Below are 26,743 nucleotides of genomic sequence, written 5' to 3'. Positions count from 1 at the left end.
CCTGTACCTGTCCCGCAGGTGTGATGTTCAGAAGTACCGATCCTGTGCAGGTGTTGTTACACGTGGTCTGCCACTGCGAGGACGATCAGCTGTCCATCCTGTCTCCCTGTAGCTGTCTTAGGTGTCTCACAGTACGGACATTGCAATGTATTGCCCTGGCAACATCTGTAGTCCTCATGCCTAATGCACATTCATGCAGACAAGCAGGGACTCTGGACATCTTTATTTTGGTGTTTTCCAGAGTCAGTAGAAAGGCCTCTTTAGTGTCCTAAGTTTTCATAACTGTGACCTTAATTACCTACCGTCTGTCTGTAAGCTGTTAGCGTCTTAATGACCGTTCCACAGGTGCATGTTTATTAATTGTTTATAGTTTGTTGAACAAGCATGGAAAACAGTGTTTAAACCCTTTACAATGAATATCAGTGAAGTTATTTGGATTTTTACGAATTATCTTTGAAAGACAGGGTCCTGAAAAAGGGACATCTCTTTTGTTGCTGAGTTTATTTGACATTGTAGAAAAATAAGTTAAGACATCAAAACTACAATGAAATAACACATATGGAATCATGTAGGGGTGGCAGGTAGCCTATTGGTTATAGTGTTGGGCCAGTAACCGAAAGGTTGCCGGATCAAATCCCAGAGCTGACGAGGTAAAAATCTGTCATTCTGCCCCTGAACAAGGCAGTTAATCCACTGTTCCCCAGTAGGCCGTCATTGAAAATAAGAATGTGTTCTTAACTAACTTGCCTAATTAAATAAAAGGTTAAATTAAAACATGTAGAAACCAAGTGTTAAATCACATATTTTATATTTGAGATTCTTCAAAGTAACCACCTTGATGACAGCCTTGATGACAGCTTTGCACACGCTGGCATTCTCTCAACAAGCTTCATGTGGTAGTCACCTGGAATGCATTTCAATTAACAGGTGTCTTAACAGTTCATTTATGGAATTTCTTTCCTTATTCCATTTGAGCCAATCAGTTGTGTTGTGACAAGGTAGGGGCGGTATACTGAAGATAACCCTATTTGGTAAAAGACCAAGTCCATATTATGGCAAGAACAGCTCGAAAAGCAAAGAGAAATGACAGTTATGGACTAAGACATGAAAGTCAGTCAATCCGGAAAATTAACGTTTCAGGTGCAGTCGCAAAAACCAAACTCTATGATGAAACTCTCTCATGAGGACTGCCACAGGAAAGGAAGACCCAGAGCTTCCTCTGCTGCAGAGGCTAAGTTCATTAGAGTTACCAGACACAGAACTTGTAGCCCAAATAAATACTTCAGTGTTCAAGTAACAGACACATCTCATCAAACTGTTCAGAGACTGCGTGAATCAGGCCTTCATGTGGTCAAATTGATGCAAAGAAACCACTACTAAAGGACACCAATAAGAAGACTTGCATGGGCCAAGAAACACAAGCAATGGACATTAGACTGGTGGAAATCTGTCCTTTGGTCTGATGAGTCCAAATTTGAGAATTTTGGTTCCTACTGCTGTCTTTGTGAAACACAGAATAGGTAAACAAATGTTCTCTGCATGTGTGGTTCCCACCTTCAAGCATTGGGGAGGTGGTATAATGAATTGGGGGTGCTTTGCTGGTGACACTGTTGGTGATTTATTTGGAACTCAAGCAACACTTAACCAGCATGGCTACCACAGCCTTCTGCAGCGATACGCCATCCCATCTGGTTTGCGCTTAGTGGGACTGTCATTTGTTTTCCAACAGGACAATGACCCAACACACCTCCAGGCTGTGTGAGGGCTTATTTGACCAAGAATGAGAAGGATGAAGTGCTTCTTCAGATGACCTGACCTCAACCCAATTGAGATGGTTGGGATGAGTTGGACAAGTGAAGGAAAAGCAGCCAACAAGTGCTCAGCATGTGGGAACTCCTTCAAGACTGTTGGAAAAGCATTGCAAGTGAAGCTGGTTGAGAGAATGTCAAGAGTATGCAAAGCGGTCAGCAAGGCAACTTTGAATCTAAAATATATGTTGGTTTGTTTAACACTTGTTTGGTTATATGATTCCATATGTGTTATTTCATAGTTTGTCTTCACTATTATTCTACAATGTAGAAAATAGTAAGAATAAAGAAAAACCCTTGAATGAGTAGGCGTCCAAACTTTTGACTAGTACTGTATAATGTATATCGAAAATATGCAGGTTTGAACAACGTAATAATTCAATGCGGCAGCATTACAAAATAAACAAGTTCATTGGCTGCTGCTAACTAGCATAGCTGGTCCCATTGTTGCAAAGCATTATGGGGTATTAGAATTATTTTGTCTTAACCTTTTTCCATCTTCAACCTAAACTGATACCAAACTAAACCCATCTGACAGTGAAGGTGAGGAAACTACCTCAGCACTACTCAATAGCAAGATTAATACTACTTTCTGTCTCGTCTTCCCTACACTATGTGATGATGGGATTGGATGTCTCCACAGTGAGTGCAGTCTGTGGTGTAGTGATCAAACGGATTCCATTTTGAAAGCTCAGGTGTAAACAGGAGAATAGCCTAAATAAAGAGAAATGTGTGTTCTCCACTTTCAAGATTATGGTTGCGGAAACTTTCCATATGTTCACATACAGTAGAGATATGGAGGACAAGTCAGGCAAAAAAAAAGACAGTAACGAAAAGACAGGAAACAAAGTTGGCTTTTCAGCACATTTTATCACGAGTGGAGAGTGCCAGTAACAGCTATACCGAGTTCTAACTTTTTTAAAGTAGAACAAAACTTTTAAAAGTAAAATTGCACTGAGCTTCACAATACTTTTCAGAAATTAAGCCATCTAAAAATTACAAGTACAATAATAAAGAATCATAATAGTAATCAATCCAAATAATATTTTTTTTAACCACTGAAAGCGGAGACAGGCGGAAGATGGTTTAGTCGGAATACTACTCAGTCAGACGTCAAATACACTATGTCGTCAGAGTATCTTACCAGCGCTAATACATTAGTAAACATGACATTTTATCATTGCCAAATGGAGCAGAATTTAACCTATCACGCTACATCCAAAGTTTACATTTTTATTTTCCACGTATCTTTATAATGACTGGTAATATGGTCTAATTCTAACACTCGTTTCAAAATGGCATCTCTCCTCTATCCGTTTCAGCATGATTAAAGCACTATGAAAACTGGCCACGGGACCATTCAACCGAAGTCCCCATCTCAGAGACCCGGAGGCAAATAAAATTCAGACTGTGCGAAGAGTATTAAAGAGGTAAAAATGGATGGATGAGGGGGAGGGAAAGTGCATCTGACGTCTTTGCTCGGGGAACTAGGCTGCTGAGCTGGATATAGCATTTCAATGGATATAAGGGAGGTTTGGGGAGAAGACTTGGGTGACGGGGGGAGGGGTTTAGACTTCCGTTTGGCTGTCTCCATAGACACTCTCATCACTGTAGGCAATGTAGAGGAAAAAGTCCTCTTCATGGTGCTCCTGAAAGAGAGAGCAATAAAGAGGTGTTGGTATGAGTTGACAAAACAGAGGGGGGAGGCTCCCCTGAAAAGCATCCCCAATCCAAACGTTGTCACATGCACCAAATACAACAAGTGTAGACCTTAACGTGAAGTGCTTACTTAACCAACAGTGCAGTTCAAGAAGAGTTTAGAAAATATTTACTAAATAAACTAAAGTAACACAAAATAATAACGAGGCTATATACAGGGGGTACAGGTACTGAGTCAGTGTGCGGAGGAAAAGCAGCCGAAATTTGAAGGGAGCGGGGAGGAATCATACCTGGTATAGAAGGCCCATGGTGGCTGAGGTGGGAGGAATGACGTTGTTTACAAAGAAGAACAGGGCGTCCTCGGCCCGCAGGTGGATTCGTTTTCGGATGAGGAAGTAGAACTGGCCCACTGTAGTAGAGAGAAATTAATTTAACTATTAAAGTTCTGAAGAGAGTGGTATAGAGGTAGTACATGGATGGCACATAACCATAATAACTGGTTACCTACCTGTGAGGTCAGAGGGCACAAGGTATTTCTTCTTGTCCAGATCTCCTATCCTTGCTTTGGGGGCTTTTTCCACAATTACCTACAATTAGAAGGCAATTTTTTTTATTTTTAGAAAGGCCTTAATATTGTGTGGCTGTGTCCAAAAATGTAAAGTTCAAAAATAATAATAATTACCTAGACTTTGTTGCATTCATATCTCTTACATACATTTCCACTTACTGGTAAATGAACTTGGTCACATAGGATTGCACTATTCAAGCTGGTTTTCTTCACATTTCGAGGAAAGGGGATCTGATCAAATAAGTCTCAGACCCACTGAAACTCCATCGTGCGAGGTGATTTTCAGAAACCATTATGGCACACTGACATGGGATTATTAAATGATTCTGCATTAGGATTCTACTGCTGTGTCAAGCCAGAGATCTGCATATAATGACGAGATATGCATTTTGCCGCACTAACAACAGGAGTTGTTGTACCAAAGGCAGTAAGGCAAGCGACAAGCTGAGGTCCAAAATAAGCCAATAGGAACACATTGGACAGATTATGGGCAGAGGGAAACCGCTCGCGTCGCTTCTTCCTCTGGTCAAGCTCGATGAACAAAAAGAAGTGGTCAAAAAGGCCAGTTATGCCATCTTAACCTGTGGTTGCGTCACACACAGTGCAGATGTCTATTTTGCTGATGTTTAGCGGACAAGTTGGTTTTCCACACAGCACGCGTAGCAAATACCCACAACAGAGGATTATTTGGTTGGGGGGGCCTGAAATACAACCACGGGATCTATTCAATCTGCAAAACTGAAGCGTTAGAGTCACCGATAGAAATGTAAAAGTAATTTCAGATTGAGACGACACATGCAGTGTTTACCGGGAATGCAGTCTCCGCTAAAGCAAGAACATTGCCTTCATTTTTACAGCATGATTGAAATGTGAAGTTCAGCGATGCGGATTGAATGAAGACCCAAATCTCCAGGAAAAATAACAAGGCCTGTATTCAGTGCATTAAACCTACACTGAGTCTTTCTGCAGATTGTTTACACCAGGGTTTTCCAACCCTGTTCCTGGAGAGCTACAACCTCTTGGTTTTCACTCCAACCACAGTTATAACTAACCAGATTCAGTTATTATTATAATCAGGTGTGCTAGATTAGGGTTGGAGTGAAAACGCACAGGACTGTCACTCTCTAAACACAGGTTTGGATAGCCCAGAGATCAGTGGAGGCTGCTGAGGGGAAGATGGCTCATATTAATGGCCGCAACAGCGCTAATGGAATGGCATTAACACATGAAAAATCATAATCGGTCGCCCTCTAGTTTCCAACGCTGATACCGATTATTGGAGGACCAAAAAAAGCCGATACCGATTTTAAAGAAAAATGCAATTTTTTTACAATTTATTTGTAATAATGACAATAACACTGAATGAACACTTATTTTAACTTAATATAATACATCAATAAAATCAATTTAGCCTAAAATAAATAACGTTCAATTTGGTTTAAATAATGCAAGCTGACAAGGTAAAAATATGTCCTTCTGTCCCTGAACAAGGCAGTTAAACCCACTGTTCCTCGGCCGTCATTGTAAATACACATTTGTTCTTAACCGACTGGCCTAGTTAAATAAAACATCTTTAAAACACACACCGTAACTCTTACAGCTACCTATTAACCTGTCAAAGTATTACTTCGGAAGTAAATGACTATTTGTAAGTCATGAGGTCTTGCTTTTTGAAAACAGTCCCAAGCTTGGTAGCTAGTTATTGTTTTAAAGGCACTGTGCAGTGGAAAAACATGATTTCCCTGTTTTATATACATTTCCACACTAGGAGGTTGGAATAATACTGAAATTGTGAAAATAATGATAAATGTTCTTTTAGTGTAAGAGCTGTTTGAAAAGACCACCTGAAATTTGTATGTTTTGGTGGGATGGAGTTCTGGCCTGCCTGGTGACATCACCAGGCGGTGAATTAGTTTGATCAATAATAAAGAGTTCCAAACTCTATCAATAACAGTGTAAAGGACTGCAATTCAGGCCGTTCCTTCATCTGCAGAAACCCCTATTCATACATTTTTAAGCTAGGACTCCAGTACATAGGCGGGAACACTAGTATAATAGGTGAGGGTAATGCGTCAATAGTGGACACCATCAGCCGATAAACCCCACCAGGGTCTAAATTTTACTTTTTGGTCCACCAGCCACTGTGACAGGTAGATAAAATATCTACCAGCCACTCAGATTTCTTACTAGCCAATATTTTGTTGCTGCCATAATTACACCAATAAACAAATGAGCATGCTTTGTAATGTTTGTAATACAATACATGTATTAGTAATAAGTAATGTGATATACTGCAAAAATGTTTTTAAATGACCCGGGTCTTAATCAAAATGTTCAGCTTCCCCTTTAAGGGCGGGAGGTTACCGTGGTAACGGGGCCACTCGAGCCCTGTCACACATCTGTGATCTGACATGGGAGTAAATGCGTAAATCAGTTGAAACAGCAGACTCAAACTATGGAAGAACGGAACTTGTGAACAAAACAATGTATATTGCCAAGAAAAACAACGACAGGGTCTCACTTTGTAAATTAGACCAACTTTTATGCCGGTGCGCAGCGTCTCCAAAAATGAATCAGCACTTCAGTCATCTTACACAGCTCCCCTGAGGGTTGCTGTGCAAGGTGGGCCATAGGATTTGTATTTATTTGAGCAATTAGCAGCTATGAAACAAACCATAAATACTTTTAAAACAGTGCTAGACTAACGTGCTCATACTTGCCTTTTGACTTTTTATTCGCGAATAATGCTTACACTGTAGAGCCCTGCAAATTGATCACCCGACGAATTTGGCGGGTATGAATGTTATGCCCTGAACCCCACAGAAGAGGCTGGCCGACAACACCTGTGACTAGCTAGCAGTGGTAGACAAGTGTACTTCGCCCTTGCCTGCCGGGAACGATTTTCCCGCAGTTCTGTTAACGACAGCGAGGGCGGGTGTTTGGCAGGCCAAGACACTTGATGCTAGCTAGGTAGGACTCCCAAGTACACAGCATGCAGGATAGGTAGCTAGCTAATGACCGATAGGACACCGGGAGACAGTGTCGTTTGCCCCCCGCCTGTCTGACACGGTTTTACCACAGATCTGTTCACGACGGCAGGTGTTACACCGACAGCGTCATTGCATTGTGGTACACCAGAATTACATTCATTTCCAATTAAACTCTGCGTTTGCCTTGCAGCATTGCGTTGAGGAGGCAGTTGCATTTATCGAAAGTACGCCTCAAACTGTATGAGTTGACGGCTTGACAGAAATGGTAACAGAACGTGAATGTTGAACTTCGGTTGCATACATATCCAGATGATGGCGCATACTATTTTGCACAATGAGGCAGTTATTGCATTTTGGTAAACCAGAAATACATTACATTTCCAATAAAACGCTGCGTTTGCCTTCCAGCGGAATTTATTGAACGTCTGCGTCAAACTGTATGCTTTGACGGCTTGACAGAAATGGTGGCAGAAGGTGAATGTTTATTTTTGTTGCATACATATCCAGATACTGCTGCATACTATTTTTTCTCAAAATACTGTCGGTGTGATCGAAGCGTTTTACAAGCCATATCCACCGTCGTAGTACAGATGATGCCCGAGTTGGAATGTGAAGCAGACGCAGAAATGTCCACATGCTGAAACGCCCCTAATAGCAGGTCGCAACCACACGTCACTATTATTGTTGATAACAGATACGCTTTCCCCTACCAGACAGTCCTAGCAAAATTGTTCTTTGCTTAGAAGTTATTTGACCATTTTAATTGAAAACAATCACAGTAGGTACTCAATTGTTAGCCAGAAATTTGTTAGGGTTAAAAAACAACAAAATCGCCTGCAATGGACCTTCAAACAAACATAGCTACAATTAAATTGTTATTGTTAGCTGTGTGTAATGAAATAACTTAAGTTGACAGCTTGCTATAGCTAGTAAAACAAATTCCCATTCAGTGTAGAAACTATGCCTCAAGTCTTTCAACCAAACTGCGTCAACTTGACCGTCAAGTAGGGTGGCTCGCTAGGCCCATTTTAGAAGCAATGTGTTGTTGCCCAACTAGCCAACGTTAGTTAGTAAAGCTTGTTCTTTGGCGTCGTTGTGAACATTCACCTAACCAAACATGACATGAGGATATTATAGAACGTCAGTTATGTCGTAATTGGGCTCACTAACATCAACACTTTTTTCTCCAAAGTAACCCATATTGAGAAGTAAACCAGCCAGGGTACTGTAGCTAGTAGGCTAGCTTCTAGCAAAGAAGGCATCTACTTACGGGTACCCTGTCCGGATACTTCTTCCTTATTTTCTCGCCCTCAGACCGTCTCTTCTCAAATGGGTGCTCCTCTTTGTATTGAAACTTCATTGTCAAACGAATGACAGGCTGTCGGTAAGTATATCTGAGATATCCGACTGGGATTTCTCAAATAGTAATTCGTCGACAACGCTAGCTAGTTGGGCTACTGTTTTGTTCGGACTGCGGCGGAGGGATACCATAACATACGACGCGAAAGGGAGGTCTGTAACGCCGCACAGCTAAAATCGATTGTGGAAATATGAACGTTGACCGCAAAGAACCACACTGTTTGTGGATAGGTTGATTTTGTTTAGTCATATTCATCAATTCATCGAAATGTAATGATTAACAAATTAGCAGTGGTTTTGTTTCATAGTTGTTGCCCAAAACGTTTTTTTTTTCAATAGTACTACTTTATTTTGTCCAAGCGGCTGTGATGAGGCAGTTTCCCTAGTCATATGACCCATCCACTGCAGTTTCCGTGGCGAACAGTCATTGGCAGCAAGCGAATTCAAGACTGCCAAATCAATGTCTGAAATAAAGTATTAATTTTGACAGCGCTGGAAGTTAGTTATTGTGGGGCTGTAATAATTCCTCGCAATGTTCCCATAGTTTGTATTCACACTTAAGCTTCAAGGTGGGTGTCATGTAGCAGTTTGCGTGGGCAGTTACACAAGTGAAGTCATTATATGCTTCAGTCATGTCAGCTGATGTAGCTGCTGCTATAAAATGGTAACGGTCACATTACCCGTAGTCTGATCGTAAGGTATATACCAGTTTCATATTCCAATTTGAGCAATTTCTTATATTTTGTACTTGTTTTTAGTTAACTGAACTTAATACGCCCCTGCTGGTTCTGTTTTCTGCTAGCAGTTGATTAGCAAATGATCAGCTAGAGTTACGCACTGTTTTGTTAGGCCAGTCCCTGAATAGAAGGAAAGCATCGACCAGCAGTGTGTTTGCCCTCCAGCAGCCAGCCTGGATAGGATTAGACGTGCCTTGCTACTTCAACAGGTAGCCTTCAAGTCGAGCGGAGGCCAGGATGAAGGGGAACGAGAGCAAGCGATGCAGTTATTAATCTTACCACATGAGAGCAGTCAAGTGTCAGAAAGACTTGTAATATTTGTGGAACTCATTGAGCAGAATTTCACGATTACTGATCTGGAATAAAACTGCAATACGAGCTATTTACAACATGTGTTCCTCTTTCCAGCGTAGGTAGTTATGTATATTCACACAAAAGGCATACTATTGTCAAGATACAAGCTAACACAAAAGTATAATCCAGACTTTACTTTCAAGTATTTTCCAGGGAGAGTGAATTAAAAAGGAGCACCAGGTAAAAGTGGTCGACACTGACAAGTGTTTTATTAGTAACACAGACCTGGGGACTGAACCAAAAAGAAGCAGTCATGACTGGAGCCTTGACAAGATTGAAATTGTTCAAATGGCATTGAAAAGACAAGTGGCGGACAATGGTACCAATACGGTCAAGGGAGCAGGTAAAACATTCAGGTGGCTGCTCATTCTGCTTCAAATCAGCAGCAGAAAAATGGAGAGAAAAAATCCAGAAATTAAGTGCAAATCTCATAAATTGAAATGGTATCAGGCATAAGATTTTCAATAACGGAGATGTCCAGGTCATACGAGACACCACGGTAACTGAAAGATGAGACATTTAAAGAGCGAGGTTCCACCATCCAAAGTCTTTTTTTTTAACCATTCTTTTCTTTCATAACTTCTTTAGTCCATCCTTCCATCTTGATGTATCCTACAAGCCTTTTTGGGGGAACACATCCAAGATAGACATGATCATGTCAGTCATTTGATAAAACAAATTAGACTGATTTTTAATTCATCCAGAGATCTGTTATGTAGAACGTCTTAACTCAATCATCGGTAAACCCTGACACACAAAATGACCTTGATTGATAGGGCCTATATTCCCCCAAAACCCCCCATTCAAAATGAATCATCATCTATTTTCTCCTGGCTAGTTGCTCTTGGCTGTCTTAAGTCAAGTAAAGTCCAGTACCAAGTAGAGAGTGTGTAAAATTACAGGCCATTGTCTGTTGTTTTTGTTGTGCAGAGACCAGGGTAAGAAGCAAAAAGGTGGAAACTTGTCTCGTTCATTGCCTTGCTGTTCCTTCTCTTTTTGCAACGTCAAAAGTTTAGCAAGACGTACAAATGTGAGCATTCGCCCAACTGAACGTACACAAACTCAGCCCCATGCGTACATACAGAGTCAGTATCAGGAACTGTAAGGCTGAGACTCCATTTTGTTAAAAAAAAACATACAAATAAAGAAGCGAAAACAAGAAAAAGAAAAGCTGGCTTTCCCCCCAGTCGTTTCCTGGTCTTCCAAATCTCGCTCTGTTCATCCCTTGTTTCATGTTATGCTGCGACTCTCCTCTCCTCTGTCCCCTTCTGAGAGGGGTGAGGGGAGAGGTCCACTGCGTGGAAACGGAGGAGCGATGGGAGCCGGCAAGGGGAAGGGGTTTAAAAAGAGGGCTAATCAGCCAAACCCTCCCTGCAGAATAAGCTAATCACCAGAGCCGGTGCTGGTGGAGGTTTCGACTGAGGACGGACCGGACGTCAGCGGTGAACCTAGGAGAGAAGACAGTTGTCAGGGTAATACATTTCTCATGCTACCAGGTAAATGGGAAAAAAAACACTGCTACAGTGCAGGATGCTCATCCATCAGTCTGAATACCTGAAATACTCACCGAAGTGCATCTAGCATAGGCAGCAGGTTAAGGAGTGCTGTGTCACTTGGGTCACTGAACCAGGACTTGATAGGTATTGCATTGTCTAAAAGGCAAATAGATTTGGAAACAAAGGAGAGTACTTCTGAGTGACAAAAGTAGGAGAGTTATGAAACATAATATTTGATAGGTAAAAAAAAAAAAAATCAGGTGAGTAGGACAAAACTATCTGCGGTTAGAAAATCAACAAAACATTCCTTTTATTACTAAGGTGCGTAGTGTTGTCCCTTCATAGATGCCAACTTACCCTGATTCTCATAAGCCTGTCACAAGACTAATCACACTTTCTATAGGAAACATTTGAATTGGTGTGCGTGGTTTGTTTGCATAAAACGTGCAAGAGCTGCTTGGCAACCTTCCATCCACACCCAGCAAGCTGAATGCAACTGATTTCACAACCTTTTTAGTTTAAAAACAATTATCTAAGCTCACCTCCAAGGATATGACCTAGAATGATATACAAATGCACCACCGTTCAAAAGTTTGGGGTCACTTTTGAAATGTCCTTTTTTCCCCATGAAAACATACATGAAATGAGCTGCAAAATGAATAGAAAAGTCAATATGATGACAAGGTTATAAATAATGATTTTTAATTTCACTCCATGAAATACAGAATACCAGCTGACTACTTCTTCCCTAAATCATTATTGCATTGTTTGAGTCACTGTCCTGTTGTAGGAGGAAATTGGCTTCAATTAAGCCGTCCACAGGGTATGGCGTTGCAAAATGGAGTGACCCTGTACAAATCTCCCACTTTACCAACACCAAAGCACCCCCAGACGATCACATTGCCTCCACCATGCTTGACAGATGGAGTCAAGCACTCCTCCAGCACCTAATTTTTTCTGAGTCTCACAAATGTTCTTCTTTGTGATCCAAACACCTTAAACTTAGATTCGTCTGTCCATAACTTTTTTTCCCCCAATCTTCCACTGTCTGTGCTCTTTTGCCCATTTTAATATTTTATTGGCCAGTCGGAGATATGGCTTTTTCTCTGCCTAGAAGGCCAACATCCCGGAGTCGCTTCTTCACTGTTGACGTCGAGACTGGTGTTTTGCGGGTACTATTTAATGAAGCTGCCAGTTGAGGACTTGAGGTGTCTGTTTCTCAAACTAGACACTAATGTACTTGTCCTCTTGCTCAGTTGTGCACCGAAGTCTCCCACTCCTTTCTATTCTGGTTAGAGACAGCTATTCTGTGAAGGGAGTGGTACACGGCGTTGTACAAGATCTTCAGTTTCTTGGCAATTTCTCACATGGAATAGCCTGCATTTATCAGAACAAGAATAGACTGACGAGTTCCAGAAGCAAGTTGTTTGTTTCTGGCCATTTTGCGCCTGTAATCGAACCCACAAATGCTGATGCTCCAGATACTCAACTAGTCTAAAGAAGTTCTATTGATTCTTTAAATCAGGACAACGGTTTTCAGCTGTGATAACATAACCCTTTTGCAATTTTCTAAGGATCAATTAGTCTTAAAATGATAAACTTGGATTAGCTAACAACATGCCATTGGAACACAGGAGTGATGGTTGCTGATAATGGGCCTATATAGATATTCCATAAAACATCTGCCATTTCCAGCTACAATAGTAAATTTACAACATTAACAATGTCTACACTGTACTTTGATTAATTTGCTGTTATATTAAAATGGACTTAAAGTGCTTTTCTTTCAAAAGGACATTTCTAAGTGACCCCAAACTTTTGAACAGTAGCATACAAATGCATAGAATACAGTATATGCCATTTAGCAGGCTCTTTTTAGGAATAACGCCGGAGGAGAAGGCCGCCGTTTTACGGTCTCCTATCCAAATTGTGCCTATTATGTGTTTTTTTGCACATAATGTTTCTGCAGCCGTATCTTACGGAAGAAAAGAGCCGGATGCCTCGTTCGGACCCGCAGAAGACTAGGAAAGCTGCCATTACCGTCAATATTACTCGTCAACGTGCAATCATTGGATAAACTAGACAAGGTACGATCACAAATATTCTACCAACGGGACATCAAAAACTGTAATATCCTATGCTTCACGGAATCGTGGCTGAATAACAACAAGGATATTCAGCTAGCGGGATACACGCTGCACCGGCAGGATAGAACAGCACACTTCGGTAAGACGGAGGGGCGGTCTGTGCATATTCGTAAACAACAGTTGGTGCACGAAATCTAAGGAAGTCTCTAGATTTTGCTCGCCTGAAGTAGAGTATATTGAGATAAACTGCAGGCCACTACTCTTGCCTAGAGAGTTCTCAGCTATACTTTTTTGTGGCCGTTTATTTACCACCACAGACAGATGTTGGCATTAAGACCGCACTCAGTCAACTGTATAAGGAAATAAGCAAACAGGAAACCACTCACCCAGAGGCGGCGCTCCTAGTGGCCGGAGACTTTAATGCAAGGAAACTTAAATCAGTTCTACCGAATCTCTATCAACATGTTAAATGGGCAACCAGAGGGAAAAAAATCTAGATCACCTGTACTCCACACACAGAGATGCGTACAAAGCTCTCCCTCGCCCTCCATTTGGTAAATCCGACCACAACTTTAACCTCCTGATTCCTGCGTGCAAGCAAAAATTAAAGCAGGACTCACCAATGACCGGTCTATAAAAAAGTGGTCAGATGAAGCAGATGCTAAGCTACAGGACTGCTTTGCTAGCACAGACTGGAACATGTTCTGAGATTCTTCCAATGACATTGAGGAATACATCACATCAGTCACTGGCTTTATCAATAAGTGAATTGAGGACGTCATCCCCAGTGACTGTACGTACATACCCCAACCAGAAGCCATGGATTACAGGCAACATTCGCACTGAGCTAAAGGGTAGAGCTGCAGCTTTCAAGGTGCAGGACTCTAACCCGGAAGCTCACAAGAAATTCCGCTATGCTCTGCGACGAACCATCAAACAGGCAAAGCGTCAATACAGAGCTAAGACTGAATCATACTACAACGGCTCCATCGCTCGTCGGATGTGGCAGGGCTTGCAAACTATTACAGACTACAAAGGGAAGCACAGCCGCGAACTGCTCAGTGACACGAGCCTACCAGACGAGCTAAATCACTTCTATGCTCGCTTTGAGGCAAGCAACACTGAGGCATGCATGAGAGCGTCAGCTGTTCCGGACGACTGTGTGACCACGCTCTCCGTATCCGACGTGAGTAAGACCTTTAAACAGGTCAACATACAAACGGCTGCGGGGCCAGACGGATTACCAGGACGTGTGCTCCGTGCATTTGCTGACCAACTGGCAGGTGTCTTCACTGACATTTTCAACATGTCCCTGATTGAGTCTGTAATACCAACATGCTTCAAGCAGACCACCATAGTCCCTGTACCCAAGAACACAAAGGCAACCTGCCTCTTCAAGGAATAACTAGGATAGGATAAGTAATCCTTCTCACCCCCCCCCTTTAAGATTTAGATGCACTATTGTAAAGTGACTGTTCTACTGGATGTCATAAGGTGAATGCACCAATTTGTAAGTCGCTCTGGATAAGAGAGTCTGCTAAATGACTTAAATGTTAAATGTTAAATGACTACAGACCCATAGCACTCACGTCCGTAGCCATGAAGTGCTTTGAAAGGCTGGTAATGGCTCACATCAACACCATTATCCCAGAAACCCTAGACCCACTCCAATTTTCATACCGCCCAAACAGATCCACAGATGATGCAATCTCTATTGCACTCCATACTGCCCTTTCCCACCTGGACAAAAGGAACACCTATGTGAGAATGCTGTTCATTGACTACAGCTCAGCTTTCAACCCCATAGTACCCTCAAAGCTCATCACCAAGCTAAGGAACCTGGGACTAAACACCTCCCTCTGCAACTGGATCCTGGACTTCCTGACAGGCTGCCCCCAGGTGGTGAGGGTAGGTAGCAACACATCTGCCACGCTGATCCTCAACACTGGAACTCCCCAGGGATGCATGCTCAGTCCCCTCCTGTACTCCCTGTTCACACATGACTGCATGGTCAGGCATGACTCCAACACCATCATTAAGTTTGCTGACGACACAACAGTGGTAGGCCTGATCACAGACAACGATGAGACAGCCTATTAGGGAGGAGGTCAGAGACCTGGCTGGGTGGTGCCAGAATAACAACCTATCCCTCAACATAACCAAGACTAAGGAGATGATTGTGGACTACAGGAAAAGGAGCACCGAGCACGTCCCCATCCTCATCGACGGAGCTGTAGTGGAGCAGGTTAAGAGCTTCAAATTCCTTGGTGTCCACAACAACAAACTAGATTGTTCCAAACACACCAAGACAGTCGTGAAGAGGGCACGACAAAGCCTTTTCCCCCTCAGGAAACTTAAAAGATTTGGCATGGGTTCCGAGATTCTCAAAAGGTTCGACAGCTGCAACATCGAGAGCATCCTGACCGGTTGCATCATCTCAATAGTATTTACCCCCAAGCCATAGGACTCCTGAACAGGTAACCAAATGGTTATCCGGACTGCTACTCTCAGTTTATCTTATATGCATAGTCACTTTACTACACATTCATGTACATACTACCTAATTTGGCCTGACCAACCAGTGCTCCCGCACATTGGCTAACCAAGCTATCTGCATTGTGTCCCACCACCCGCCAATCCCTCTTTTTACGCTTCAGCTACTCTCTGTTCATCATATATGCATAGTCACTTTAACGATACCTACATGTACATACTACCTCAATAAGCTTGACTAACAGGTGTCTGTATATAGCCTTGCTACTCTTTTTTCAAATTAATTTTTACTATCGTTTTATTTCTTTACTTACCTACACACACACACAAACACTTTTTTTCTCACACCATTGGTTAGAGCCGGTAAGTACGCATTTCACTGTAAGGTGAAACACCTGCTGTATTTGGCGCACGTGACAAATAAACTTGGATTTGATTTTATCCAAAAGAGACTTAGTCATGCATCCATACATTTTATCTATGGGTGGCCCTGGGAATCAAACACACAATCCTGGTGTTGCAAACACCATGCTCTACAAACGGAGCCATACAGGACCGCCATATGAGTGTGTGGGTCATCTCACCTGGATGGCTCCGGTAAGCTCCAGGCGAGTTGTCCAGGATGACGATACTAGACAGGTCGTCGTGTACTACTGACAGGTCTTTAATATAGCTTCCTAGATCCAACGTACAATGCTGCAGACACAGGGAAAATACACAAAGGATGTAAGCAGATTGCAAATACACGATTGATCATTCTATCTCCATAGAGAGTACATTAGGTCACTATGGATGGACATAAATCAGTTGTGTTCATATGAAAATGGGAGAGTGATACCTGTCTGTAGTATCTGCGTTTCAGGATGTTCCGGTTGTTGTCCAGCTTGTCTGCCACTGCCGAGCCGTAAATCTCCATACTGGCTGTGAACACTACCAGCTCATACCACTGGCTGACCTGGAGATAGAGGTGACACACACATCCAGGGATACATGTAAGGCTAACGCTATCATTTACAGTCAAAGAACTGGCCAAGCAGAACAGAGGTAAACATAATTGACAATAACCACATTTCCATCCACATTTATGCAAGTTAGTCATCTTGTATAACTAAAAACTTGTTTTTTTTATCATCACAACAGCTGTGATGGAAAAAGGAAGTTTTGGTACAATTTTTAAATGCAGACAGATCATTTGTTCCTTCTACATGGTGGGATCTTTGTGTTGGTAAAATGAATTGTATGAGAAATGGCGCTGGAAATGCCTTACTGCTCAAAAATGTATACACACACACCAAAGCCAACTACGACAAGGCTGCTGACATAATCCATGATGTCATCAGGAGATTGGAGAACGTAGCACCAGAGGCACCCAAACAACTCATCTGCAATGATATTAAAACAGCTGTACCTTAAACAAAACCCTCCCAAATTATTAACAATATGTAATCTGCCACACTTGCAATCGAAAAACACGAGATCTCTGTTATAAGTACAAAGCATGGCTATAAAAGCATACAGCACCACTTGGGGACTCTGATCACAATTCCATTTTGCTCTCACCTAGCTACAAACAGAACATGTAATCTGAGGAACCTTGTATAGAAAGGTATGTGAAGGATTGGTCCGAAACAAATATGGACATGTTGAAAGGCTGCTTTGACTACCATTTGGAAGAAATTCTGTGACACGAACAAAAACATTAAAGGACTGAACTATTACTGACTACATAGCTACATTGTTGCATTAACTCTGTAATTCTAGTAAAGACCACTAAACATTTTTCCAAAATGCAAAACCCTGGATAACTAAGTAACTAAAACAGTTAATTGACCAAAAGTGAAAAGCAATGTGTGTGAAGGACAACTGATGAAATCCATACAGAGAGACATTAAAATAGATAAAAAATAATACGTTTGATTACAAACTCAAAATGGAAAACACGCTTGAAAATAACAAAGCAAGGGAGGCATGGAAATATCTTGAACAAATGACAACAACCTAGCCAATGAACCTAGATTTTAAACAACAAACAGGATTCCTGTAAATGACTTAACCCTCCCGAATGACAGTCCCATAATCGTAGCTGAAAATTATGTCCTCTCTAAACTCAATCTTCGGAAAACAACAGGCTTTGATGGTCTAAGCGTGCAGATTATCAGGGAGTGTAAATGGCAAGTGACAAACACAGAATCCTTTTTTCTGGAAAACTGCAACCATTGTGCACATTCCTAAAATGAATAATCCTAAATCCCTGAATGACTGTCGTCTCATCTCCTTGACCTTGGTGATAATCAAATGCTTGGAGAGCATTGTCCTGGGACACATTCTCCAGCACACGGAGAGCCTACTGGACCCATTCCAGTTTGCATGTAAACCAGGCCAGAGATAATCTACATGCACCCAGATAAATGCCAGAACTGTCGATTTTTCATCTGCCTTTTACTTATTACACATTGATATACTGGTTTTAAAAAAAACAAAATAAAAAAACTTGCCCCTCTAATCAACTGGATCCAGTATTTTCACCAGTTGTGTCATAACAGTGAGGTTCAATGTGAATACATCGGACCCACTAACCATCAATATCTGGGTACCCAAGGGCAGTGTCCTTTCACCGGTTCTGTTCACCCTCTACAACAGCGATGGGCAACTGGTGGCCTGTATGCCCCCCTTTTTAGGGATGCAGACAACATATATATTTTTTTAAATTCTCAGACCCACGAGCCACTGTGCCCCCCCCACCGTTTTTTTGTGGCCCAAATTCCCCACCCCTGCCCTACACCAATGATTGCACCCAAATAACATCAGAATGTGCAACAGTAAAGTACGCAGAAGATACAGCAATCGTCAGTCTAATTAAAGGGTCAGAGGATGACTACAGGACAGAAATAGCACACTCCACCCAATGGTGCAAGGAAAACATTCTTAATGTGAAAACCCCCCCCAAGGAAATGACTTTAGAACTATAAAAGATGACTGCGGGCCCATCCACATTGACTCAGAACAAATAGTGTCAGTTGAGCAATACAAATATCTTTGAACTATAATGGACTCAAAACTCTCCTAGAATGCCAACACACAGATATACAAAAATGGAAAATGACTATTTCGTGAGGAGAAAAAGGGTGTTCGTAAATGTACTTGAGTGCGCTCAGGCCGTTTGTAAATTCAGAGCGCATACTGGACGCTCTGGCCGAGGAGTAGGGTTGATCTGAGCGTTCTGACCTCACAGTCAGAACCCAAGCTATCTGGCTAAAGTTAGCTAGCTACTTCCAGACACAATTAATAGAACCCCTCAACTGAACATTTTACTCACCCTAGCAGAGCTGGTTAGGCTGTATTCATGTTATCTAGAGCGTTGGCGACTAACTGTGCCAATGACAACAATATGTTGTTTTTTTGTGTCGACGTTCACTGACTCCGGTCATATTCATATTACGTGTTCGTAAATTCATCAGTTATTCCGCGCTCTGCCATACTCAAATGAAGTGTTCTGAAATCGGAGTTGATAGCCAAGGTGAATTTACAAACGCACCCTAAATAAATTAGGTCAAAAGAATAACCACCATATTCTACACATCCTTTGCTCAGACATCACTCTCGGTTTCAAAGCCTGGTATATCGCAAATAAAAACCCACTACACAAAATAGTAGTAAAGCTGTAAATTAAATTCATCTCAAGAAAATGAAAGCGCTGTTCTTGGAGTGGTGAGGGCAAGACGCCACCAGCCTGACACATCCACTCAACCAGGAGTACCAGCTCCTACCATCAGGCCGCCGACACAGAGTCCATCTTTACAAAACCAACAGAGCCCAGAAATAATTCATTCCCACCAGTATAAATCAACTGAATAAATAACTGCTCGATGTCCCTCCCCCGGAGAATTGACTAACTGAATTACGAACTGTATCCACATGTGTTGTCGTATCCACATTTATGCACCAATTGGTGATGCTGTGCTGTTTGTTGAGACATTTCCAGTAAGGGACACACAAATAATTAGTATTACTATAAAACTATCATATCAAGTCACGCGATGACATGTTGTGTGGTCCTCCCACTACGACTCTGGAAACCATGCAGTTTATTAAGCTATATATAAAATAAATTAAGATAAACTTCACAGGGCGGTGAAAGTGCATGGTGATCTTGATGCTCCTTTTAAATAAATATTGAGGGTCTGATTCAGGTGACATGGTGATCGATGTATGACTGATTTAGCCATAACCTCATCACTAGTCTACCCTCACTGTATCTGCCAGCTGTTGGCAACGTGTCAACATCAGAGTAGGCACATTTGCTATTTAATGCAACAGTTTGTGACAAAACTATCACTCATGTTGAAAATGTGATGTAAACACATTGAACATTAAGTTTTCAGGTACCGAATATATATATATATATTTTTTTTATCAGCTACAAGTCAATTTGGTGGAAACACCACTGGTGGGAAAACGTGCATAATTTCTTTGAGGATTTTAGACTCTTCACATGAAAATCAGTCGCCAATGGGAACCTAGCTACTGACGAACAAAATAGAACTCATAGTTGACGAAGGACAAAAACTGCTAACTTTTACTCACCACTTCTAAAAAGAAGTCGACGTGCGGCCTTTTATGTACAAAGAATCTGACAGGGTGCTTGTCAATGACTACCTGCAAGAGAGAGGAAACAGACTAGGAGTAATATCATCTTGGATCAGATGGGTGTACGCGCAGCATGCTTGCCTCTGGACCACAGGGTCCAGGTTTGGCTACCCCCCCAATTCTCTACACGCATGCGTTTACCTTGAGGATGAAGTCTGGTGGTGTGCCGGGTCTCACTGTGGGTCTGAGGACCCCGTCATGGTGAGAGTGGATCAGCGTCTCATCTAGATCCAGCACCAGAATCTTCCTCTTTACTGCATCTGAACACCAAACACACACCTGCTTATTACCTGTTCAATAATATATACCTCACCAACTTAGCCTTGTGGTTAGATTGTCCTCCCTGAGATTGGGGGTTCACTCCCTGGTCGAATCATACCAAAGACAAAAAAACAAATAGGACCCCGATGCCACTCTGCTTGGCACTCAGCATAAAGAAGATTGGGGGGCAAGTCCCTGTGAGAGACTAGTGTCCTGTCCAGGGGGCGTACTGTACATCAAGCTGCCTGGCACTACGGAAACAGGAGAGAGGCTTGTGTGCACTATGGGCCGCTCTAGCTTGAACATGGCTTACTTAATACACACACCATGCTAGGTCTAATCTATAAGACCATAAAATAACATAACAGTAATAGCGATGATTTTACCATCTTACACAAGTGACAAAATGGTTTGTTTGCGCCAATGCGCTCACATATATGTTTTGTGAACACACGCTTCAACAGAAGGTATCCGATATATGTGATAAGTTCAGTGGTGTATTGGGAGGCTATATATGCAGGTATAGATATATATATATATATGCAGGTATAGATATATATATATATATATTTTTTTTCAGTGGGCATTGCATATACACACACACACACACACACACACACACACACATTACTTAATCCCCACTGATGTGTATCACAATAGTATAATGCAAGTATATACGCCGTATCAATTATATAGCGCAAAAGAGAAATCATGCACAAAGTATCCTACACAATCGCAAAGCACGTGAAATATATCCACATGCCCGCAGCACACATCTAGTTTCAGCAGAATATCAGGCAGCAAGAGCATGTAGCTCTCAACTGGTTCTCATTGAGCAGCTCACAGAATTTAACGACATCGGTAGCCGGACGGCTAGGAAAGACGTTTCAATCTATTATATCTACCAGTAAATGCTCATGTAGGCAACAATGGGTATGCAAACCAGTTATTCAATCAGTTTGGTCCTAAATCTTAGTTGAATCTTTGCGATGTGTAATTCAGTCATCATGGCAGTTCAAATTTAAATTCAAAAGGATTTCCCAAAAAAACATTCCCAATTAAATGTTGACTGCAAAGTAGGTCTTTGTATCAATCGGGAGGGCATATGTTTTGCAAACTCTGCCATCACCTGTAGCCTAAATTGTAGGGCTAGCTACATTGTACAGAAACACCGCTAGCAAAACGGTCTCTTGCTAGGTGAGCAATTAAATGAAAGGGCAACTACACCCTCCCAAAATTATATTTGAAATGTTTTTCCCTGGACCTAAAAAAATAGTCTCTGGATGAGAGTTAAGCATTGTTGTGAACTTAGAACATCCAATTGTATAAACTATGGGAAAGCAGAGCTTGTCAACAGCTTCCCCCCCCTCCCCGGCAGCCCCACTTCGGATTTTTCTTTAGCAAAATTTGAGTATACCCACTTCTCCAGGCACCACAGGATAAGACAGTTGAGCAGGGCTGTCCTACGGAAAAGCCATTTGAAAAGACTGGGGTGCGTTCATACTCTTCAGCCTAAGAACTGAAATTAACAATGGATTTACAGGACCACGAACCCACATTTGTGAAAGCACAGTCCCCCATTTTCCTTTATTGAGACAAGCTCTTAAAACAGTAGTATTTGGACCTCCTAGTGCCCAGAGATCACCCGTGTTTCATGCACATACAGTAGGTTGTCTTTGAATATGTATACCATTCATTGCCCATCACTTTGTTGTACTAGCTTCCTTGTACAGATTGTACCAGTTGATTTTTCATTTTTGTTTATGTGTGTGTTCTGTATTTGTGATAATATTTTCTCACTTTGTTTGTTTGTCTATATTTTTTTAAATATAAAAATAACTGAAAAAGTTACAGCTCTTTCTTTGCAGATCGGTTTACAGGCATTACTGAAATTTAGACAAGTGGACTATATACTCACTGAGTCTGTTTCTGGAGATAGGGGACAGGGGTAAAGTGTCATACCGCACTGTCTGGTACTGGATAACCTGAAAGAAAGACAGACCGAAAGAGATTAAACATAGTAAACTCAGCCAATGACAGAGTCCATCTGTGAGCATAAAATTCAAGAATTGAAAACAGAACAGAAGAAAACGTTTGGTTACTGTGGTATTGGCCATGTTACAGGACTAAAAATGTCAAAACAATCCAAGCTATAGATAACTATTACAAGAGGATGTAACGCATCAAACCCCACTTTACAGTAAAAGCCCTCGTCATTCCATTGTCTGCTTCCTATGCTGCTATCCTTGTGTGCATTTGAAAAGTTGTGGTTACACCTGCTGCATTTACTTGTCAGCACTATGTAGTATTGTGGATGCCTACTGGGACTTTGCTTACACCCGTCAGTGCAGATGAGACACCTGTTGGAAAGGATGTGACGAGAGGGAGCAATATCAGATTATTCACACCCATTTTCTTCACTCCATTCATTCATTCATTCATTCATGGTTCCCTCCTTGCTTCTTTGACAGTTTTCAGACTCAGTGGCCCCAGGGCCCCGTTTTCCATAAGGGCTATATTTAGCTCCCCCAGCTGTCCGCGGCTGTCACTAGAATAGGGGACCAAGTGGAAAAGGGAGACCCGCAGGGTGACTGACTGGGGCCGGAAAAAAAACTTGTTCTGTCCGAAACCATTCGACAGCACTTCCCTGCCAGGCCCGTTTCTTGCCCTGTGGGGTTTGGCACGGCTGACCAGGCCTAGGGATAGCCTGTTCATGAGCAGCTGGTGGAAGCCATGGGGGGAACCCACAGCCCCACTTTCTGTACCCCCTGGGGTGTTGTCTGTATGCCACCCGCTTAACCCAGGAAACACTCTCCAGCCCTCCAACCTGGAGCAAAAAGCTACGGAAGGGTATCTCTCCAGGAACAGGGTCGGAGAGCCCTGGTCTAGACCTACATGGCTACAGCATACCAGGCTCTCTATTGTATGAATGTGCAACCTGCTTCAGCCAGACACCTAGGCCCGTTGTACCTGTAATATCATACTCCAGAGAATTAACATTAAACAACTCATTCAGGGGAGTAACAGGTTGCTACATTGTGGAATAAATTATTTCCCACTATGTGTTACATGATGTGTTACATCAACCCCACACATCATAGAGTATCTCTATCCAAACAACCCACCGACTAGGCCCTGAGGCTTTCTGGTCAGTGACAATGTATCACTGTTAGGTAATACAGTACAAGCCGTAAACACTGGAGCTTGACTAAACCGTGTGTGTGTGAGAGAGTGAACAGTAGCAGGGTAGTCTTTGTGGCGCAGTAATCCCTCACCCTTTGGCCCTAATGTGGACTACCCTCTGTTAACCCAGAAGCTAAATAAACTGGAACTAATATTACACCATACTTAGACGTAACACCTCCCCCTCCCTCGCTGCAAAACTAAGTCGGAAACTAAATAATTTGATACTGCGGCATTGAGTTTACAGCCTAGAGACAGTATATAATAAACCATATGCATCACCCGACCCAACTGTGCATTACTTGAACAGGTGGTCCCATGTTTCATGAGCTGAAATCAAAGATCCCAGAAATGTTTCACATGCACAAAAAGCTTCTCTAAAATGTTGTGCACAAATTTGTTTACATCCCTGTTAGTGTACATTTCTACTTTGCCAAGACAATCCATCCAACTGACAGGTGTGGCATATCAAGAAGCTGATTAAACAGCATGATCATTACAGGCACACCTTGTGCTGGGGACAATAAAAGGCCACTAAAATGTGCAGTTTTGTCACACAACGCCACAGATGTCTCAAGTTTTAAGGGAGCATGCTGACTGCAGGAATGTCCACCAGAGCTGTTGCCAGAGAATATAAGGTTAATTTCTCTACCATAAGCAGCCTCCGACATTGTTTTAGAGAATTTGGCAGTACATCCAACTGGCCTCACAACCGCAGACAACATGTAACCACGCCAGCCCAGGACCTCCACATCCAGCTTCTTCACCTACGGGATCGTCTGAGAACAACCACCCAAACAGCTGATGAAACGGTGGGCTTGTAAAGCCTAAGAAATTTTTCACAAACTGTCAGAAACCATCTCAGGGAAGCTCATCTGTATGCTCGTCATCCTCACCAGGGTCTTGATCTGAATGCAGTTTGGGGTTGTAATCAACTTCAGTGGGCAAATGCTCACCTTGGATGGCCACTAGTTGGAGAAGTGTGCACTTCACGGACTAATCCCAGTTTCAACTGTACCGGTCAGATGGCAGACAGCGTGTGTGGTGCTGTGTGGGCGAGCGGTTTGCTACCGTCAACGTTGTGAACAGAGTGCCCCATGGTGGCAGTGGGGTTATGGTATGTGCAGGCACAAGCTATGTACCACGAACACAACTGCATTTTATCAATTTATTGTAATTTCAATGCATAGAGATACCGTGACCAGATTCTGAGGCCCATTGTCAAGCCATTCATCCTTTGCCATCACCTCATGTTTCAGCATAATGCCAAGCCCCATGCTTGTACATAATTCCTGGAGGTTGAAAATGTCCCAGTTCTTCCATAGCCTGCATACTCACCAAAATGTCACTCATTGAGCATATTTGGGATGCTCTGGATCGAGTTGTATGACAGTGTTCCAGCACCGGCCAATATCCAGCAACTTCGCACAACCATTGAAGAAGAGTGGGACAACATTCCACAATCAACAGCCTATACAAAGGAGACGTCATGATGCATATGGTGGTCACACCAGAAACGGACATGTTTTCTGATCCACTCCCCTAACTTTGACCAAGACTCAAATGTATTCCCAGTCGTGAAATCCATAGATTATGGCCTAATGAATTTGTTTAAATTGACTGATTTCCGTATGAACAGTAAAATCTTTGAAATTGCTTCATGTTGGGTTTATTTTTGTTCAGTGTATAAATCATTGGACATTCTCCAGACATAGCAAAAATAACGTGAGAATCGAGGAGTGAGTTGGTTTAACAACTCCACAATAATAAGGCCAAATATGTTTTATACCTAACCCTTGTTCTATCTGTGGTAATGCTTACCGTGCGTAGGTGCTTCCTGAGAATGTACAAGAAGAAGCCCCATATTCTGGACGTTACACCTAGGAAAGTGCGGATGCCAAGTAGACACTGTCGGGTCTTCAGCATGTCGGCGACCACACGGGGACCCACACAGGAACAATTTATTGAAGGGACTACAAGCCAGCCCTCTCAACAAAGTTGACCAATTTGGTTCGGCCTCGGATTCGAAGAGTCGAATCGGTATACTTTGGTTCTCCAAAACGAACCAAATGCGTCCAAATTAACCAAACTAGACCAAGCAAACGTGTGAGAGCCTCTGCACGCTTGCTGCACAACTCTCATCGATTGGAATGCATTGGCATTGTGTAGCAGAATAATTGTGTTATAAAAACAATAGCTAAAACAGAAGTAGCTAGTTACTCTAGCACGATGACTGCTATCCAATGCCAATCTGGCTAGCTACGGTCAGAATATTTACCACGCAGCTCGTCTCGCTGACAAGCTAGTAGCTAGCTCGCTCGGTAGGCTGACCACCACCTTGATTGAACCCTTGACTAAAATAACTAAAAACTTTCGGCCATTGCAATTTGAAAGCAGTAATTCGTGCGCGTATTTGCTCCGTGGTATCTGAAAAAAAAATATGATGGAAAACAAACAAACGTCAACATGAAAACTGCTTGCAGTCTATAGCAAATCCGGAATCGAACTGCGAGCCGCCTTGCCGTCACTTCCGCGGGGAGAAAAGTATTCTCAAACCGATTCGAAACTGACGGTTGCGCGCAGCACGTCCCCGTGGAAAGCAGACAAACAAAAAGTGAACGAGCAGTACATTTTTAAGTAATTAAAATCAGGTTCCAGTAGCTATACATACAGTAGAGCAATAATCAAGTGTAAGATTTGGTATTGAATATTGTAAAATGTGAAATATGCGCACTTAAAGATGCAGTGACTACTAGAATATGTGAAATTGCTGTCAAAGATGTAGTAACCTACTTAGGTGTCAAAATTACACGAAATACTAACGAAATGAAAGAAATTAATGTACATCGCTTAATTGAATATATATATAAAATGATCACAGTTCACGAGAGATTTTTCTCTTCAGGTTAGAGTTCTGTTGTCAAAGGCGGAGGGTTTATCTCGAGCTTTTTATATTTTTACATCTTAATTAAGAGATTCGTAAATCTATGTGTACCACTCTCGACCAATTAATATTCAATAATATTGGGAAAAATAAGCCAGACAAGATCAGGAAGGATGTAATTTCCAACAAGATATGTGACGGTGGTCTTAATGTTTTA

At 42.1% G+C, this 26,743-nt stretch overlaps 2 protein-coding genes across 2 annotated transcripts; both read right to left on the bottom strand.

Moving 5' to 3' along the window:
* Positions 1-2,646: 2,646 nt before the first annotated feature.
* LOC124013543 (gamma-aminobutyric acid receptor-associated protein-like) lies at positions 2,647-8,536 on the bottom strand. Its single transcript, XM_046327860.1, has 4 exons — positions 8,296-8,536; positions 3,976-4,054; positions 3,758-3,876; positions 2,647-3,457 (listed from the first exon to the last, which is right to left on the bottom strand). Exons 1-4 carry the CDS (start codon positions 8,383-8,385, stop codon positions 3,377-3,379), a joined length of 369 nt encoding a protein of 122 aa, XP_046183816.1. The 5' UTR covers positions 8,386-8,536; the 3' UTR covers positions 2,647-3,376.
* Positions 8,537-9,656: 1,120 nt separating this feature from the next.
* On the bottom strand, positions 9,657-26,229 carry LOC124013542 (CTD nuclear envelope phosphatase 1A). The gene is made up of 8 exons (XM_046327859.1): positions 25,464-26,229; positions 22,378-22,444; positions 20,340-20,458; positions 20,136-20,207; positions 16,390-16,506; positions 16,136-16,247; positions 11,043-11,127; positions 9,657-10,923 (listed from the first exon to the last, which is right to left on the bottom strand). Exons 1-8 carry the CDS (start codon positions 25,566-25,568, stop codon positions 10,863-10,865), a joined length of 738 nt encoding a protein of 245 aa, XP_046183815.1. The 5' UTR covers positions 25,569-26,229; the 3' UTR covers positions 9,657-10,862.
* Positions 26,230-26,743: the final 514 nt, after the last annotated feature.

The sequence above is a fragment of the Oncorhynchus gorbuscha genome, linkage group LG25 (genome assembly GCF_021184085.1).
Source record: "Oncorhynchus gorbuscha isolate QuinsamMale2020 ecotype Even-year linkage group LG25, OgorEven_v1.0, whole genome shotgun sequence".
Lineage (NCBI taxonomy): Eukaryota > Metazoa > Chordata > Actinopteri > Salmoniformes > Salmonidae > Oncorhynchus > Oncorhynchus gorbuscha.
The sequence above is the reverse complement of the archived record's forward strand: the minus strand, read 5'-3'. Positions and strand labels throughout refer to the sequence as shown.